General features: G+C 34.0%; 1 protein-coding gene across 1 annotated transcript in view; it reads left to right on the top strand.

Moving 5' to 3' along the window:
• The first annotated feature begins 1567 nt into the window (after window positions 1-1567).
• The window catches only part of SLCO1B3 (solute carrier organic anion transporter family member 1B3), a 75846-nt gene continuing 56142 nt past the window's right edge, over window positions 1568-21271 (top strand). The window contains exons 1-2 of the mRNA XM_007194817.2: window positions 1568-1607; window positions 5782-5933. Of these exons, the coding sequence (XP_007194879.2) occupies window positions 5844-5933 (90 nt within the window). The 5' untranslated portion in view covers window positions 1568-1607; window positions 5782-5843. The remainder of the gene's footprint in view (window positions 1608-5781; window positions 5934-21271) is intronic.

Raw genomic sequence — 21271 nt, 5'->3', positions numbered from 1 at the left:
TGGTCATCTGAATCAGAATCTCCTGAGTGTGGGCCCCAGTCTGCTATAGATGACTGGATCCTAATCTTCCCAGGCCCAGGTCTTCATTCCTCAGTTCCCTTTAATTGAGAAATTAACTATTTCCTAACCTTTCCCCTCCACAGTCTCTGATTCTTCCCATGATTCCAACATTTCCAAGGATCGAACCAATTTATCAAATAAATGAGATATAGGACTTAAATAAACATGGTTGCAGCTGTATCAAGGATTGTACTGCAGGAGTGATAAGGGGTAACTGTATTTTCATATATGCATCTTCACATTGCTATATATGTATGTACGTACATATATTCATATGTGTATGTGCATATCTATGTACATGTATATACATTCATATTGCTATCTATGTATAATAGCCATATATATATATACACACACATCTCTCTCTACATACATATATATTATATATACTATATATAACTGTAATGAATAAATAACATATATGTATAAAACATATATAATATACATTATTCATGTGAGAGAAGAAGAGTATGAATTTTATTTGCATTAGTACACCTCCAGAACAGAGCCCAATATCTGAAGTAGAGAGGTATGGCAGGGATTCAAAAATGTTTGAGTTACTGAATGAACAAATGAGGGCATGAAACTTCAAGAACCCCAAGAAAATGTTCAATTGTGTCAAGCTCTCCCCGTCTCTAAAAACCAAGTGAATAGAAAGAAATAATGTGACCTACTTTCTGTATACCTTGATATAAGATATCTATTATGTAAAGCAGTCTTGACTTTCATCATCTTTAAAAGTGTTGTCACTTAGAAGACCTGTCTTGTAATGAATTGGCACTTTACTATTCCATATGGGACATCTGGTATCCAGACACATCATATTAGAATTGCACCCAAATATCAAACAAAAGCGTATATTTGATTTTTTGAATGCTAAAGGAACCTGTAGACAGATTTTTATTTTTTAAATTTTTTCCCCATTTTTATTTTTTATTTTATTTATTTCTTTTTAAACTTTTTATGTTATATTGGAGTATATCAATTAACCACGTTGTAACCGTTTCAGGTGCACAGCAAAGCCACTCAGCCACACATATACATGTATCCATTCTCCCCCAGACTCCCCTCCCAACCAGGCTGCCACATAACACTGAGCAGAGTTCCCTGTACTATACAGTAGGTCCTTGTGTAGACAAATTTTTAAAATTGCCTTGCAGTCTTTTCTATGTGGAATTGTTTTATCACTTTGGATAATCTGTTGTATTTGTATTTTTAAAGAAAAATATGCAAACAACTTAACTGAGTAAGCAAATGTAAATTATTCTCAGAAGTAAAGCTTAATTTCTGAACTTTTACATACAAGTAATTTGTAAATTCTGAGAAATTATTAACATAATCTTTAAACTACAGGCATGCAGAGGAGATTCTTAGGATAAGTAGTTAATTTTCTTCTATTTGCCTGGGACAATGACCTAAGAAGGTAGTTAATCATCATTGGACTGTAAAAAAAAAAAAAAAAACAAACAGCTAACTATTTAACAAGAGACTATAACAACAGATAAAGGGATGGACCTGTGGCCATTGCTGTAGGATCCTAAGTCCAGGTAAGAACCTTTGAGATTCTCGAATTTCAATGTTTCCTATATGTGAGAAACTTCCAGAAATTTCAAGGGAAAAAATTGTTTTGATGGACATGATAAATATTACATATTTTATGTTATGGGTCTTCTACACCCTTATGTTCTAAACCTTGAAAACTTATTAACTATCCCTTCTAGAGGTAGCTCTAGAAGCGCTAGAGCCTCAGGTTGATGTTTTTAAAAATAAAATACAGAAAATCAGACATTTATAATTTAAAAATAAAGACTGAAATCCCGTTCCTATTACTTTCTATTCAAGTGGAACTTCAAGTCTGAAAAAATAATGTGGGTTGGAGAGTTAGTTGGCAAACATCAAGAAATGGGGTGTGCCTCATAGCCCCTTACCTCAACTTTCCTTGCTTCAACTCAAAAGAAGAGGTTTTCTAGATGATTTTATCTCTGATTAAATGAGAAAAAAATTCTGCTCAGCACAGTTTCTTGCGCAAACTAAGGACTCAAAAATATTAGTTCCCTTCTCCAACTCAGGAAGGTGGCTACCCTTATAATTATTATTAATATTATTTAATTAAAAATTATTAAATTATTTACAGACCCATAAAAGGTTTAAGAAGTTGGTAAATGCTGTTTTCCCTTTGTCCCTCCTTAGTACCACAGGTATTGTACATGGTAGAACCTGGGTCACTTGGATTGCACTGCTTTTCTATGATCACGCAAATAGAAAAAAAGCTTGCACAGATAAGCAGAGGCTGGTGAGATTCTTCCCTCTGCTCCACGCCAATCAAAAGGGAGCAGAACTGGACTGTACTATTATTCAAGGAAGAGTTGCAATACTACATCTGAATGCCTGTCTTACAGAGCATCGTGGTTTATGTTATAAACGTATTGCATCCCCAAAATTCATTTACATGTTAGCTGTTTAGAACTCTGAGAAAAAAAATATGTCCAGAGAAAAAATTGTTAAATGTCTTCAAGTCAGGCTTAAAATGCCATGGTGATGTGGAAAATATGGTGTTTAGAGTCAACCCTGAAATGATATTTCAACCTTTTAATTACTATGTAGTGATTTGTTATAATTTAATCTTTTTCAGAAATAAGGTAAAAGTGCCTACATTTCCAACTTTTTATCTGGACACTTTTCCCCAATATGTAGGAGAGAGGTGTGGTCTAGCAGTCTGTTTGGGAAAATAGTAGAAATACAGGGAAAAGGAATGATTACATTACAAGGGATATTGTCCGATGGAGCAGCAATGTGGGAAAGGTTATTTCAACCAGGAGTAACAACGGGAAAATATCTAAGAGGGGCGAGTTGGGGCAGAATTACAAATAAGAGATGAAGAAGAACATTACAGGTTAAGAAGAAACATACAGGTGGGCAGAGACCTTTCTTCTGGGGACAGTAGTTCCATAGGGTGGAAAATGTTTATGGGTGTATTGAGACTAAAAACAAAGGCTGGTTTTAGTTTGGGAAGAGTATCAAATACTATATGTGAGTTTTATTTTGTGTGGTACAAGAGACCTCTGAAAGATTCTAAGGATGGATGTGATATGCATAGGAAAGGGAGAAGGCTGGGAGACAGGACAATAATTTCATCAGTGGCAATCAACAAGGATAGGAGTGGTGAGATCGTAGCATTCAGGAATGTTTGTTGAGTAGCCAAACCAACCAAACAAACAAAAAACTAAAGCTAAAGGGTGAAAGGTATCCACCTTTCAAATAATTCAGAGCATTAAGTGGTAAAAATGATTTCCTAACATTTAAGTCCTGAACAAAGATACAGAAAGAGGTGTTCATGTAAGAATGACATAAAATTTATCAAAAGGCTGCCTATGACTTTGGGACCAAACTACTGATTCCCTCCTCACTCCACTTCACTCAGTAACTGAACAGGTCCAGGTATATATGGACCACATGCCAGAAGTATAGAATAACTAGGATTCACTTACATGTACATGGGTGTGGGTTTCTGCATTCATGTGTATGTTTATATACATTCATATACACACAAGTGATAATATCTTCAGATATTTATCATTTCTGTATTTGTACATTAGCCATTTAATATGCATTATGTATATTGATGGACTTTATATATAAATTCTTGTTGCATGAATTAATGAATAGAATATACAGTTGATCCCCATCGTTTGTGGATTCTGTATTTGTGAATTTTCCTACTCACTAAAATGGATTTGTCACCCTCAAATCAATACTGCTGCTCTTTCATGGTCATTCACATACCTGCAGAGTGGTAAAAAATTTGAGTTCTCCCACATGAATGTTCCCAGCTGAGGTTGGACAAGATATAAGATATGGCTCTGCTTTCTTGTTTTTGCTCTCCTAATATAAACAAGTGACCTTTTCACAGTCTACTTAGAGCCATTTTTTGCATTTGTGTGCTTTTGCTATTAAAATGACTCTCAAGCATAATGCTGAAGTGCTGTCTAGTATTCCTAAGTTCAAGAAAGCTGTGATGTGCCTGATGGAAAAGATACATGAATTACATAAGCTTCCTTCAGGCTTGAGCTGCAAAGTGCTATTGTCCACAGATTCAATGTTTGTGATCAATAATACAAATTAAATAAGGTGTCTAACAGGAAGGAGACACAAAACAAGGTTATGTATTGATTGGTTGACAAAAATGTTGTGACCACAGATAAACAGGAACCAAACCCTGTATTTCCCCTAGGAGCAATGTTTAGTAATTGCTAATTCAGCATTTGCAAGAACGTTATAGAACACAACTACTGCAAATAATGACAATCAACTGTATATAGAACATGTATTAAATATACTGTATGATTAGTGCCCTATTAGTAATCATATATCTATGCTTATGCTTGTTTCTATACATAAATAGGTATTTTTGCTACATAAATATGTATTATGCACATATGAATAAATAAGAATACATTTTCTAAACCTCAGTGAAGAACACACTATTCTACAAAAAAGATCAAATCTAAGAAATAAGTTGATTCATTTTACTAGTCTTTAAGATAGGGGCTTAATAACTCTCAAAATTTTAATCCCTCTTACATTTGACCTCAAAACTCCACTTGTAGGAATTTTATCCTACAGAAATGATCACACATAAATCAAAAGACATACTAAGAAATTTTTCTAATATGAAATAATTAGTTGCAACCTAATCTAAATTAGATCCTACCTAGACATAAAACTAGGTAGATAGACTATAGACAATGGAATACCCTACAACCATAAGAAAACTGAGTAAGCCATATTAATATAAAGTTAAGTATATAAAGCAGAGCAAAAAGGCAGATAACTGTAGTAACAGTATGCTGCTATTTGTGTTAAAAAAGGAAAATATTGTGTATTTAATTAAAAATGCATATTGTATTTCTGGAGAAGATTCATTGAAAGCTAATAATACTCTTCCTCAGAAAGAGAAGCTGGATGAGGGTTAGAGGAAGAAGTTTTCCTATATGTCATTTTTGATGTTTTGTGCTTTCAACTTCAAATATACTCTCTCTTCAAAAATAAATAAACAAAATTAAAATAAAGTGGAATCATGGTGATGGTAAGTTCAAGCACGGCCACAGTCCCTCTACCAGTTACTTAGAGTACACTAAGCTCTTTTTAACAAATCCAAACTTTCTCTGCTTTTTGAGCCTGGTTCCAGAGGTATTAATATTTTCTCTCTGAAACCTTTTTAGGCCACTCTAATTATAATTAATTACATTATTTTTCTATTCATTTTGACTATCTACTATATGCAAGGTACTGTTTGGCATTTTGTAAAACCAGAAAGATGAATTAAACACTTATTTGCCTTCCTAAATCTTATAATGTAGATATACAGAAAATATAACAAAATTTTATTTCTAATAGGTAATTGTTAATAATTTATTTAATCTAATCTAGTGTGTGATTCTATATTACCTTATTTATTTGTTGTTTCAAGTTCCCCTCCATAAATTTATCTTCCTAAATTACAATCTCGCTAAAGCTAGAAATTTGTATATGTGTGAGTGTGTGTTTGTGTGTGTGAGTGTGTGTGTGAGTGTGTGTTTCCTTTTGTGTTCCAGTGCTCAGGACATGGTAGGTCCTGAATGAATATTAGTGGAATTATTGATTGATTGATGTTGACCTTGAGGCTTTTCTCATTTCTGAATTGTTAAAGTGAAATAAATTATACCTTTCCTCCCCAAAAAGGTGATCATTTTGAACGAAACATCGACAAAAATTGAAAACATTCACATGATATCTGCAGCTCAATGATGGACCAAAATCAACATTTGAGTAAGACAGCAGAGGCACAACATTCTGAGAAAAGGAAAACTAGAAACTACTGCAATGGATTCAAGGTGGAATGCGTTTCATGTTTTCAAACTAAAATAAGTAAAGGGAGAATTTTGATTTAAAGAAAAAGCAGCCAGTTTTTTAAAAGAACATTATATTTCAAATTAGAGTTTTTGACTGAAGCATACATTAAAATATTAACACAATGATATACATCTTAATATAAATCAATCTTTAAATCTGAAAAAAAGGTCTTTGGTGACATTTCTAGTTAAGAATTTATTAATGTTGAAAATTTAGAAAGGTTTTGATATCTTCTCTTTGATTCTTGATGGACAAAAAGATACTTATATATGTGACTAAAATAAAAGCAGTCTCTGTGTAATGGATAGTATGTAAAAAAAAAATTCTTACATTTGACCTATAAACAGAGAAGATTTATCAGTCTTGTGAATCACTTTGTGGTCTTGACCTATTTAATTTTTTTTTTTTTAAAGAACAGCATTTGTTATTCTATTAACTTAAATAATATAGTCTGAAGGGAACTAAAAGACCTGGCCCAAAGACCTAGTTGATGACTTAGGAAAGTCATTTAATTTTTCCATATGCAAGTGGGTAAAAGTGATAATCCTGTCTCTTGCTTTTGTCACAAAATGGTGAGACACTGAATGATATAGACTGTATTGCGATTTTCACAGACAGGAAAAAGCAATCCTTGAGCACAGAGTCAAGGAAACAAAGACTCAAGGAAGTTGAGAAGTTTGCGTGAAGTCATCTAGGTTGTAAATGGAAAACTCTTAAAACTAAATCAAAGCCTTTAAACCCCCATAGAGAAGACTAGAGGAAATTAAAAAATCAATCAGGGTTGACTTTGATCAATATTTAAAATGTTTTCCTCAAAGTTATAGTCTTATCTAGCTGAATAAAGACCAGAGATCAGATTCAATTGCAATCATGTTATATAAAGTCTGTTTTAACTTTGTCCAGGGAACATGAAGTCTGTTTGTTTTTCAGAGATTATTGGTAAAATCAGTTCTGATGAAATATTTAAGTAATATTTAAACAGAAAAGCAGTCACCAGGAGAAAGAACTGGCTAATGCAACTGGACCACATGCGATTGCCTAGGGGTAGTAGGTTGTGCTGGCTTATTTCGCTTTTAAACATGGAGGGTTACAGTGATTCATTTGCACGTGCATTCAAGGTGACAACAAACTAGCTGAAGCAAATAAAATTGCCTGGGTAGTCACTTGCAGCATATTTGGAGAAAATCTTCGAGTTAGCAAGTTGTCAGTGTGTATAAAGTATGTTAATTGCAGCCCAATAATAAAGAACAGAGAAGCAATAACAGTAATAGTATATTGAGCACTTACTAAATGCAAGACACTGCTCTAGTATTTTAGTTCTACTAATGGATTTATTCCTTACAACAATTCAGTCAGCCATATGCTATTATCTCCCTTTTACACATGAAAAAAAACTTAGAGGGTGAATGACTTTCTCTAGGTCCCTAGGCTGGAAAGTGGTAGAGCCAAGGTCTGAAATTAGGCAGTCTGATTGCAAGTCCCAGGAGCTCAATTGTACTCCGTGTTGCTAAGGTACCTGTGGGTTTCCATAACATTAATACCCTCAAGATGTTCTGGTAAGCACAGATTTGTAAGTGGGCTATTTAATAATCTTCCTCATTCTGTACTTCTAAAAATTCCCCTTTATACTGAATAATTGAGTTTCAAGCAAGCATATTTGCCTGCACACACACAAATACACGTTGTTACTGATGTGGGTATACAGACTCAGCAGGTAAAAATGTGTAAAAGTGCAAATAGATAATAATTTAGAATAACAACAGCATAGTTTGATTATTTCTTACCCCTTTCCCTCAATTTTTGAACTGAACCAAGTAGGTTATATAAATCCTGCCAGTACATTGTTCATCTTTACACTTGTCATTTCTGTGCTTCAGATTTCTTGTACCGCTGCGTTGTAATGAAAATTCTTTAAAAACACAAAAGTAGTGCATCATTATCAAAAAACATAAATAATAGGGTAAAAGTAAAAGGTCTCCCATTCTACCTTCATTCCCACTCCCCTTCTGGAAATCATTAGGATAACCATCCCATTTGTAACCACCAACAGTATCCCTACCCCACAGTTTTCCTCTGGCTAACCTTCTTCTGGCCTATTAGACTTTTTGCTGTTTCTCAAGATGTGAAGTGCACTTCTGACTTGGAGAAGCTTGCACTTGCTCTTTCCTCATCTGAAATGTTTGACTCCCAGATATCTCGCTCTTTCATCTCATTCAAATCTCTATTTAAACATTACCTCATCCCTGACCACCCCATATAAAATAGCATTTCCTATCCATAACTCTTGAACCAAATTTTATTTTTCTTCATAGCATTTATCACCTCCTGACACTGACATTCAAATGCACACATATGTATAGGTGTGTATGTGTATGTATGTCTTTAATAAAATAAAACAAAACAAATTTATCACAGTTCTGTAATAATCATACAATTCTGAAGTTGAGAAGTCTGAAATAGGTCTCAGTGAGCTAAAATCAAGACCTTGGCTGAGCTGTGTCCTTTCTGGAGACTCTAAAAGACAATTCATTTCCTTGCCTTTTCCAACTTCTGGGAATTGCCCAAAGTTCTTGACTAATAATTCTCTTCCATATTCAAAGCTAGTGATGGTCAGTGATGGTCATTGACATTGACTTTTCTGCTCCCTTTTCCACATTTAAAGGACCCTTAGGATTACATTGAGTTAACCAGGATAATATAGGATAACCTCTTCAAGGTCATCTGATTAGCAGCCTTAACTCCATTTGCAACCTTAAGACCCCCTTGCCGTGCTACCTAATATATTCATAGGTAGGCAGAGTAATGGCATGCAAAGATGTCCATGTCCTAATCTCCAAAACCTGTAAATATATATATTTTTCCTAGAGGAATTCATTTGCCCTCTTTGTATCTAAGTTTTTTCATCTGTGAAAGGGAAATAATAGCATCTGGCTGACAGAATTATGGTAAGGAATAAATCCACTAACAGAAGTAAAACACGAGAACAATGTCTGGTATATAGTAAGTGCTCAATAAATGTTAGCTACTACTATTTTTATTGCTTCTCTGGTCTTTATTATTGGGCAGCAATTAACATACTTTATACACACTGCCAGCCTGCTAACTCGAAACTTCTCTACATATGCTGCAAGGGACCATGCAGGCAATCTTACTTGTTTTGGCCAGATTGTTGTCATCTTGCTGTACATGTGAGAATGAAATCACTGTCCAGCACATTGAGATGTAAAGTTGGGTGGCTGATTTGAGATCGTTCTTCTTTTTTTATGTAGCTGTTTATCACTATGAAATTCCTTCTTAATACTGTATTTGTACATCCCATATGTTTTGGTATTTTGTGATTTCATTTTTGTTTGTCTTGAGATATTTTCTAAATTCCTTTTTGAGTTCTTGGACATATTGTTGTTCAAGAGGGTGTTGCCTAATTTTTACATATTTGTGAATTCCCCAGTTTTTCTTCTGCTATTGATTTCTAGTTTCATTCCATTGTGGGTAGAAAAGATACTTGGGATGATATCAATCTTCTTAGATTTGTTAAAACTTATTTTGTGGCCTAACACGTGATATATCTTGGAGAAAGGTACGTGTACATTTAAAAAGAATGTGTATTTCACTGACATTGGGTGGAACGTTTTTTGCATGTCTTTTAGGTCAATTTGGTCTATAGTGGTGTTTGAGTTATCCATTTCCTTATTATTTCCATCCACTATTTAAAATAAGGTATTAAAATCTTCCACTATTATGGTATTGCTCTTTATTTCTCCCTTCTGTTGTGTCAATGTTCGCTTTATATATTTAGGTACTCTAATGTTGGGGATAGAAAGATAGGTAGATAGATAGATAGACAGATAGGGATAGAGATACTTATTAAATCTTCCTGGTCAATGGACCCTTTTATCATTATATAATGTCCTTTTTGTTTCTTGTGACATTTTTTACTTAAAGTCTATTTTGTTTGATATAAATACAACCACCCCTGCTCTCTTTTGGTTACCAATTGTGTGGAATATCTTTTCCCATCACTTCACTTTCAGTCTTTGTGTGTCTTTAGATCTAAAGTGAGTTTCTTTTTTTTTTTTTTTTTTTTTTTTTTTTTTTTTTTTTAATGAGGATCTTGAATCCGATGCGTATGTTTGATTGATTGATTGATTGATTTTGGCTGTGTTGGGTCTTCGTTGCTGTGCGAGGGCTTTCTCCAGTTGTGGCAAGCGGGGGCCACTCTTCATCGCGATGCGCGGGCCTCTCTCGTTGCGGAGCACAGGCTCCAGACGCGCAGGCTCAGCAGTTGTGGCTCACGGGCCCAGCCGCTCTGCGGCATGTGGGATCTTCCCAGGCCAGGGCTCGAACCCGTGTCCCCTGCATTAGCAGGCAGATTCTCAACCACTGCGCCACCAGGGAAGCCCTAAAGTGAGTTTCTTATACATAAGTCATAGTTGAGTCTTCTTTCTTTTTAATTTTTATTTTTCTAATTGAAGTATAGTTGACTTACAATACTATATTAGTTTTAGGTATATAGTCTCTATATACCTGAGACTCAGTAGTTTTACAGATTATATTATACTAGAACTTATTACAAGAAAATGGCTATAATTCTCTGTGCTATACCTTATATCTTTGGTGCTTATCTATTTTATACATAGCAGTTGGTATCTCTTAATCCCATACCCCTAATGTGCCTCTCCTCCTTTCCCCCTCCCTACTGGTAACCACTAATTTGTTTTCTGTATCTGTAAGTCTGTTTCTGTTTTGCTATATACATTTGTTTGTATTATTTTTTGATTCCACATATAAGTGATATCATATGGTATTTGTCTTTCTCTGTCTGACTTATTTCACTAAGCGTATTTTCTAGGTCCATCCACATTGCTCTAAATGGCAGATTTTCACTTTGTTTTATGGCTGAGTAATATTCGTATGCGTGTGTGTGTGTATACCCACTACATCTTCTTTATCTGTTCATCTGTTGATGGACTCTTGGGTGGCTTCAATATCTTGGCTATTGTAAATAGCACTACTATGAACATTGGGTGTATATATCTTTTCGAATTAGTGTTTTTGAGGTTTCCAGATATGTACTCAGGAGTGGAATTGCTGGATCATATGTTAGTTCTATTTTTAGTTTTTTGAGGAACCTCCATACTGTTTAGTTTTTGAGGAACCTCCATACTGCAAGTGGCTGCACCAATTTACATTCCCACTGACAGTGTACAGTGTTCCCTTTTCTCCACATCTTCATCGACATTTATTACTTGTAGACCTTTTGATGATGGCCATTCTGACAGGTGTGAGGTGATATCTCATTGTTGTTTGGATTTGCATTTATCTAATAGTTAGTGATGTTAAGTATCTTTTCATGTGTCTGTTGGCCATCTGTATGTCTTCTTTAGAAAAATGTCTATTCAGGTCTTCTGCCAATTATTTAATTATTTTTTATATTGAGTTACATGGGCTGTTTATATATTTTGGATATTAACCCCTTGCCAGTCATATTATTTGCAAATATTAACTCCAACTACAAAGGTTGTCTTTTTCTTTTAATCCATGGTTTCCTTTATGTACAGAAACATTTAAGTTTAATTAGGGCTCATTTGTTTATTTTTGCTTTAATTTTTTCGCCTTAGGAGACAGAACCAAAAAAAAAAATGTTGCTACAATTTATAATTGTCAAACAGTGTTCTGCCTATGTTCTCTTCTGGGTGTTTTATGGTTTCAAGTCTTACACTCAGCTCTTTAATCCATTTTAATTTTTTTTTGTGTATGGTGTGAGGAAGTGTTCTCATCTCATTGTTTTGCATGTAACTGTACATTTTTCCCAGCATCACTTGTTAAAGAGACTGTCTTTCCTCTATTGTGTATTCTTACCTCCTTTATTGAAGATTAATTGACCATAGATGTGTGGGTTTATTTCTGGACTCTCTATTCTGTTTCATTGATGTATATGTCTGTTTTTGTGCCAGAACCAGGTTGTTTTGGTTACTGTAGCTTTGTAGTATTGTCTAAAATCTGGGAGAATGAAACCTTCAGCTTTGTTCTTTTTTCTCTAGATTGCTTTGGCAAATCAGGGTCTTTTGTGGTTCCATATGAATTTTAGGATTACCTGTTCTAGTTCTATAAAAGTGTCATGGGTATTTTGATAAAGATTACATTAAATCTGCAGATTCTTTGGGTAGTATGGAAATTTTAAGAATATCAATTCTTCTAATCCAAGAGCACAAGATATCTTTTCATTTCTTTGTATCATCTTCAATTTTATCAGTGTTTTAAAGTTTTCAAAGTATAGTTGTTTCACCTCCTTGGTTAAGTTTATTCTTGGGTATTTTATTCTTTTTGATGGAATTTTTTAAACATTCTCTTTCTGATAGTTCGTTATTAGATATAGAAAAACAACAGATTTCTGTATGTTAATCTTGTAACCTGACACTTTGCTGAATTCATTTATTAGTTCTAACAGTTTTTGGGTGAAAGCTTTAGGGTTTTCTATATAAAGAACCATGCAAATAGTGACAGTTTTAATTTTCCCTTCCAATTTGGATGGCTTTGGTTTCTTTTTCTTGTCTGATTGCTGTGGCTAGGACTTCCAATACTATGTTAAATAGAAGTGGCAAGAATAGGCATCCTTGTCCTTCTCCTGAATTTAGAGAAAAAGCTTTCACCTTTTCACCATTAAGTATGATGTTAACTGTGGGTTTGTCACAGATGGACTTTATCATGTTGAGCTATGGTCCCTTTATACCCATTTTAATGAGAGTTTTTATCATGAATGGATTTCAAATTAAACTGCAAGGGAAGAAACAAAAAGAAGAAAAAATGTATAGAGAAGAACTACAAAAACAACTGGAAAACAAGTAATAAAATGTCAATCAGTACATACCTATCAATAATTACTTTAAATGTTCATGAACTAAATGTTCCAATCAAAAGACATAGGGTGGCTTACTGGATGAAAAAAAAAAAAGACCCTTCTATATGCTGCTTACAAGCAACTCACTTCAAAGCTAAAGACACACACAGAGTGAAAAGTGAGGGGATGGAAAAAGATATTTCATGCAAACAAAAACAACAAGAAAGCAGGGGTAGCAATACAAAATAGACTTTAAAAGAAAGACTATAACAAAGGCAAACAAGGGCATTATGTAATGATAAAGGGATCAATACAAGAAGAGGATTTTATACTCATTAACATATATGCACTCAATTCAGGAACATCTAAATATATAAAGCAAATATTAACAGACATAAAGGGAGAAATTGGCAATAATACAATAGTAATAGGGGATTTTAACACCCCATTTACATCAATGAACAGATCATTCAGACATAAAATCAATAAGGCAACAGTGGTCTTAAATGACACTGTAGACCAGTTAGACTTTATAGATATTTATAGGACATTACACCTCAAAACAACAGGATTCACATTCTTTTCAAGTGCACATAGAATGTTCTCCAGGATAGATCACATGCTAGGACACAAAATAATTCTGAACAAATTTAAGAGGATAGAAATTATATCAAGCCTTTTTTCTGACCACAATGGTATGAAACTAGAAATCAATTACAGAAAGAAAAATGGGAAAGGAACAAACATGTGGAAACTAAATAACATGCTACTATAAAACCAATGGATCAACGAAGAAATCAAAGAGGAAATCAGAAAATACCTCAAGACAAATGAAAATGGAAACACAACACTCCCAAATCTATGGAATGTATTGATAGCAAAAGCAGTTCCAAGAGGGAAGTTCACAGCAATACAGGCTTTCCTTAAGAAACAAGGAAGATCTCAAATAAGCAACCTAACCTATCATCTAAAAAATTTAGAAAAAGAAAATCAAACAAATCCCAAAGTCAGCAGAAGGAAGGAAATAATAAAGATCAAGGAGGAAAAATGGGGATCAAAAAACAATAGAAAAGATCAATGAAACCAAGAGCTGTTTTTGTAGAAAAGATAAAATTGATAAACCTTTAGCCAGGATCATCAAGAAGAAGAGAGGGAGTACCCAAATAAACAAAACCAGAAATAAAAGAGGAGAAATAACAATCAATACAACAAAGATACAAGAAATCATAAGAGAATACTATGAATAGTTACATGCCAATGAATTGGATAACTTAGAAAAAATGGACAAATTTCTAGAAACATACAACCTGCCAAGACTGAATCAAGAAGAAATAGACAATTTGAACAGACCAATCAGTAGTAGTGAAATTGAGTTTGTAATAATAATAATAATAATAAACTCCCAGCAAACAAAAGTCCAGAACCGAATGGCTTCATCAGGGAATTTTACCAAACATACAAACAAGATTTAGTAACTATCCTTCTCAGACTATTCCAAAAAACTGAAGGAATGGAACACTCTCAAATTCATTCTATGAGGCCCCTATTACTCTGATACCAAAACCAAAGACACTACAAAAAAAGAAAATTACTGGTCAATATCTTTGGTGATTATAGGTGCAAAAATCCTAAACAAAATATAAGCAAACTGAATCCAACAGTATATAAAAAGGGTCATAACACCATGATCCAGTTGTATTTATTCCAGGGATGCAAGGATGATTCAATATTTGCAAATCGATCAATGTGATACATCATATTAACAAAGGAAGAATAAAAATCACATGTTGATCTCAATAAAAACAGAAAAAACATTTTTTTTAAAAATACATACATTCAGCCCCTTTATAGTTTTTGATTGGGGGAGGTTGAACCATTTATACTTGAAGTAATTATTGATAAGGAAGGATTTAGTATTGCCACACTGTTAATTGTTTTCTGAGAGCCTTGTAGTTCTTTTGTCTTTTCCTCTCTTATTTACTTCCCTTGTGTTTTGTTGATTTTTTTTGTGTGTGCTGATACGTTTTGATTCCTTTTTTATTTTTCTTTTGTGTATATTTTGTAAATTTTTTTGTGTGTAGTTACCTTGGGGCATATATAAAATATTTATAGTTATAACCATCTTTTAAAGCTGATAACAACTTAAATTCAATAGCACATAAAAACTCTACATTTTAACTTCTCCCCCTCCACATATTTTACATTATTACTGTCATAGCTTACATCTACTTATCTATCTTTTAAAATATTTTCTTGTAGTTATTTAAAAAAAATTTTGTCTTTTAGTTTTATGCTAGAATTATAAGTGATTTACCCTATTTACCACTATTATAGTAATACAGTATTTTGTATTTGTCTCTATATATACCTTGCCAACAAGTTTTATGCTTTCTTATGGTATCATGTTGCTGTCTAGTATTCTTTTATTTCAACTAGGAGAACTCCCTTTAGCGTTTCTTGTAAGGGAGGTCTAGTGTTGAGGATCTCCCTCAGCTTTTGTTTGTCCTGGAAAGTCTTTATCTCTCTTTCACTTTCGAAGGTTTCTTTTGCTCAATGTAGTATTCTTGGCTGGTAGGGTTTTTTTTTTTTTCTAATACTTTGAATATATCATCCCATTTCCCCTGGTCTGCAAGGTTTCTGCTGAAAAACTTGCTGATAGTCTTCTGGGGGTTCTTTTCTATGTGAAAAGTTGCTTTCCTCTTGATTCTTAAAAAATTCTCTCTTTGTCTTTGACTTTTAATATTTTAATTATAATATGCATTGGTGTGGCACATTCATATAGATATTCTTAAGTTATCTATTTATCATTTTTCTCCCAGAATTCATATATATTTAAATGATTAAGGAAATATTTTATGCCAAAAGATGTTAGTTTTTTATAAAGCACTTTAAAATTTGTAAGCACTAAAGCTAATCGCATAGTCAACTACCAGGATATCACCAAAAGCTAGGGATTATGTCAGTGAATACATAGAATTTGGCTGAAATGAATCAAATAAAAATGCATGGAAATAAACAGAAAATAAAAATGATAAACTCTGTAAAAATGCAAAAGGAATTAACCATAAGATGTTTATTTGTCCACAGTGAACTTTAAGGGAATATAATTGCCTATAATTAGTAAATAATAGAAAAGAGAAGAAAGATATCAAATATCAAAAATTTTTAAAAAGTGGTTGTCTCAATGTATTAAAAGTATATAAAGCAAAATTAAATAAAAGAGATGTAGATTTACAAAGACAAGGAAATATTTTTAAGGTATAAGGTTAATATTTAATAAAAATTAAATCTTTGGGCTGGGTATTAGACAAGGGCTTTATAATTTTTTCACTCTATAATATACTTGCTTCTAACTCAGTTATGATATGTCTTATAGAGGTGGTAGGAAGGGCTTTGGCACTCAACACTCTTCCTGTTCTTCCACTAGTGCAAAGAACAATATAGTCATTGAAGAGTGTGAATGGAGCAAAGTTTCAGAAACAAGTCTTATACTAATAAGAAGAAAAAGAGAGGATAAATCTATAGTAGCCTTCCAAATTCCAAACATGTTTGGTACATTGACAGACATTCAAAACCATATCCATGAACTCATGAACATGATTTCCTTTGAACTTTACAGTGACCCTATTAAATAAATAAGGTAAGGTAACTATTTATATATTATCTTGTAATGGATTAGGAACCTGAAGTTCAGTGAATTGTGTAACTTTTTCATCTTTGTTAGGTTAGTAAGTTAAGAAAAAGACAACTGGATCTAGACCTTCTGATTGCAAAATACATTATTTTTTCTTGCATCACATGCACACCAGATAATCCATGAATAATTTTCTACTTTTGCTAAGAAGAAAACAGTGCAGTGGGTGGGGGGTATCAGAAGAAAGAAGGGGAAAAATATGAGATATGAAATCCAGGTATGAAATAAAGCCAGGTTTAAAAAAAAGAGGTACAATGTATCCATAACCTAGTTTTTCTGAAACATACAATAAATTGTATTCCAATCTTGTTTGGAAGTAGTATAGTAACTCTATAATACTTACCTTCATTTCAAAATTAAACTAAACCTTATGGAAGTTGAGATCTAATAGTAATGACATTCACAAAGCATTCTAGCTAGGAATTCTTCTAAGCAATTTTACAATTTAAAGATGAGACGAAAACAATCAATTTATCTCAGGAATGCAAATAGCACAGTAATTTTAGATTACAAATATTCTGAAATTAAGACTAATTAGTGGGTGACATCAGAATCATGGTAAAGTGAGATTCTCCCTTTTTCTGTCCCCTTCAATCTACAACCAGTAAAACATCCCCAGCCTAACAAAGGTGACTCTGCCCAACACACCAGGACTCCAGAGAATTCCACACATCTGTACATCCAAAGTTGAGTGGACTGGAATACACAGAGGAGGTGGAATTGGGGCACAGCAGAGGCGGTTCCTATAATCCCCATTCATGGCTGCCCAGCCTGCTGTCTCAGAGAACCTAACAGCATCAGGGGAGGCAGTACATACAGCTCCAGCCTCCCAGGCATAGCCGTGCCCGCAGCCATAGGAAATTGGACAGCAGTGGCAACAGAACCTGCGATGCTTTCCTCTAGTCTGGGAGGTGCCCATAACTCTGGGACACACCTTCCAACCACAGCAGGTGCACCCATGAATCTGACAAATCTGGACACAGCAGAGGCACCTGGCTTCCAAGCCACCCTTTCCCTCCCTCTGTGGTGGAGGAGCCTGTGACTCATGAGATCTTGGAACGTGGAGGCATCGCCATTCCAGTGACCCAGGTGGTGACACTGGCAGCAGCAAGGAACCAACAACCCCAGAGTCACAAGCACTGACAGTGAAAGTACCAGGCTACACCTCTGACAGAGGTGTTGGAGGGTGGAAAATGCTCATTCTCAAATATACCGGAGGCAGCTCAGGTAAGAGTAACCAAAACTTGTGCTATACCGTCACCTACTGAAAAACAAAAGAAAGTCCTCTAATTTCTAACCTGTTAAATCATTAGAATCAAGTTTTTTATTTAAAAAAAAAAAAGGTTTACCTAAAGAAGAAAGGTGTTCTCTGTTTCAAATGTGATCGCAGAGGAAAACTCATTAAGCACCATGAAGAACCACAGTTACACTGAACCACAAAAAGGTAACAATTCTCCACAAACCAAACTTAAAGTCATGGAGTATTGTGATCTGACTGATAGTGAATTCAAAATAGCTGTCATGAAGAAACTCAGTGAGCTACAAGAAAACTCAGAAAGGCAGTTCAATAGGCTCAGGAATAAAATTAATGAATGGAAGGAATACTTTGCCAAAAATATTGAAACTCTAAAAAAAAAGAGAGAGAAATTCTGGAGGTGAAAAACTCAATAAACCAGATAAAGAATGCATTAGTAAGCATTGAAAATAGAGCAGACTATATGGAAGAGAGAATTAGTAAGCTCAAAGGTAGAAATCTAGAAATGATACAGGTAAAAGAGGAGAAAGAATTAAGATCTAAAATGAGGAAATTCTTTGAGAACTATCTGACTCTTTTATGAAGGGAAATATTGAGATAATTGATATCCCAATATCAATTGGGAGAGGAAGAAGAGAGGAAGAAGGGAACAGAGTTTATTTAAAGAAATAATACCTGAGAACTCCACAAACCTGGGCAGAAATTGGAAATGCAAGTCCATGAAGCTAAGAGAATACTTAATTACTTCAACACAAAAAGACTTTCTCCAAGACACATTATATTAAAACTATCAAAAGTCAGTGACAAAAAAGGCTTTTAAAGGCAGCCAGGGGAAAGTGGATGGTAACCTATAAAGGAACAAATATTTTCAGCAGAAACTCTACAGGCCAGGACAGAGTGGAATGACATTTTAAAAATACTGAAAGAAAAAACCTGTCAGCCTAAAATACCCTATCCAACAAAGTTATCATTCAGATATGAAGGAGAAATTAAGACTTTTCCAGACAAACAAAACTTGAGGGAGTTCATCAATACTAGACTTGCTTTATGAGAACTGTTGAAAGGAGGTATTTTACCAGAAACAAAAAGGCAAAAATACACAAAACTTTGAGTAAGGTGATAAATAGAATCAGAAAATTGCAACTACATATCAGAACAGGTTTTATAGCATAAAGGTTAAAGAAAAAAAAGTAATAAAAATAACTATAGCTACTTCAATTTGGTAACAAACTCACAATATAAAAAGTGGTAATTTGAGACAACAAAAACATAAAAGTTGAAGAGGAAAAGGACAGACTCTTATAGGCAAATGAAGATAAGGTGGTATCAGCAGAGAAAGGATTATTTTATCTATGAGATATGTTCAACGAACCTCATGGTAACCATGAAACATAAATCTAAAGCAGAGATGAAAAACATAAAAAAGACGAAACAAAAAATGAATTCTCCCCAAAATTCAAAAAAGATATAATACCTATCCTCAAATTCTTCCAAAAATATGAAGAGGAGAGAACACTTCTTGACTAATTTTATGAGGCCAATATTACCCTGATACCAAAACCAGACAAGGATGACCCAAAAAGGAACACAGACAAATATTCCATATGGTCACAGATGCAAAAACCCTCAACAAAATATTAGCAAACTGAATATAACAATACACTAAAAGGATCCTATACTCTGATCAAGTGGTTTTTATTCCAGGGATGCAAGGATGGTTCACCCTCTGCAAATCAATCAATGTGATACACCACATTAAGAAAATGAAGGATAAAAATTATATGACTATCTCAATAAATTCAGAAAAAGCATTTGACAGGATTCAACACCCATTTATAATAAAAAATAATCCTCAATAAAATGGGTATTGAAGGAATGTACTTCATCATAATAAAGGCCATAAATGACAAACCCACAACTAACATCATAATCATCAGTAAAAAACTGAGAGTTATCCTTCTAAGGTCAGGAACAATACAAGAATGACCACTTTTACCACTCTTATTCAACATAGTATTGAAAGTCCTAGCCAGAACAATTAGGCAAGAAAAAAGGGGTATCCAAACTGAAAAGGAAAAAGTGAAACTGCCACTATTTGTGGATGACATAATTTTTTATAGAGAAAACCCTAAAGACTCCTCCAAAATGCTATTACAAATAATAAATAAATATAGTAAAGTTGTAGGATACAAATCAATACACAAAAATCTGTTGTGTTTTGGGCTTCCCTGGTGGCGCAGTGGTTGAGAATCCGCCTGCCAATGCAGGGGACATGGGTTTGAGCCCTGGTCTGGGAGGATCCCACATGCCGTGGAGCAACTAGGCCTGTGAGCCACAACTACTGAGCCTGCACGTCTGGAGCCTGTGCTCCACAACAAGAGAGGCCGCGATAGTGAGAGGCCCGCGCACCACGATGAAGAGTGGCCCCCACTTGCTGCAACTAGAGAAAGCCCTCACACAGAAACAAAGACCCAACACAGCCAAAAATAAATAAATAAATAAATAATTAAATAAATAAATAAATAAAGGAGTTCCTTTAAAAAAAAAATCTGTTGTGTTTCTATATGCTAACAAATGAGCTAACTGAAAGAGAAACAAGAAAACAATCCCATTTACAATTTCAACAAAAAGAAGAAAATACCTAGGAATAAATTTAAGCAAGGAGGCTAAAGACCTGTACATTGAAAACTCTAAAACATTGATGAATGGAATTGAAGACAACGCACAAAAAAATGGAAAAATATTTTGTGCTGATGAATTGGAAGAATTAACATTGTTAAAATGTCCATATTACCTAAAACAATCTATAGATTCAATGCAATCCCTATCAAACTCCCAATGATATCTTTCACAGAAATAGAATCAAAAAAATCCTAAAGTTTGTATGGAACCACAAAAAACCCCAAGTAGCTAAAGCAATCCTGAGAAAAAAGAACAAAGCTTGAGGTATCACACTCCCTGATTTCAAAGTATATTACAAAACTATAGTATGTAAAACAGTATGGTATTTTAAAAAAACACATAGATCAATGTAACAGAATTGAGAGCCCAGAAATAAACCCACATATATACAAACAATTGACTTATAACAAAGGAGCAAAGAACATACTGAAGAAAGAATAGTCTCTTAAGTAAATGGTTTTGGAAAAACTGGAAAGCCACATGTAATGACACTAGACCACTACCTCACACTATACACAAAAATCAACTCAAAATGGATCAGAATTAAATGTAAGAATGGAAATCATAAAACTCCAGAAGAAAAGATAAGCAATACACTCTTTGGCATTGGCCTTAGCAATAACTTTCTGGATATGTCTCCTCAGGCAAGGGAAACAAAAGCAAAAATAAACAAATACAAACTAAAGATCTGCACAACAAAGTGAACCTTCAACAAAATGAAAAGGCAACCTACTGAATGGGAGAAGATATTTGCAACTCATATGTCTGATAAGGGGCTAATATCCAAAATATATAAAGAACTCATAGAACTTAACAACAACAACAACAACAAACCTGATTAAAAAATGGG

Source organism: Balaenoptera acutorostrata, chromosome 11 (assembly GCF_949987535.1).
Source record: "Balaenoptera acutorostrata chromosome 11, mBalAcu1.1, whole genome shotgun sequence".
Classification (NCBI taxonomy): Eukaryota; Metazoa; Chordata; class Mammalia; order Artiodactyla; family Balaenopteridae; genus Balaenoptera; species Balaenoptera acutorostrata.
Note: the sequence above shows the minus strand (reverse complement) of the source record. Positions and strands in the feature narration are given on the sequence as shown.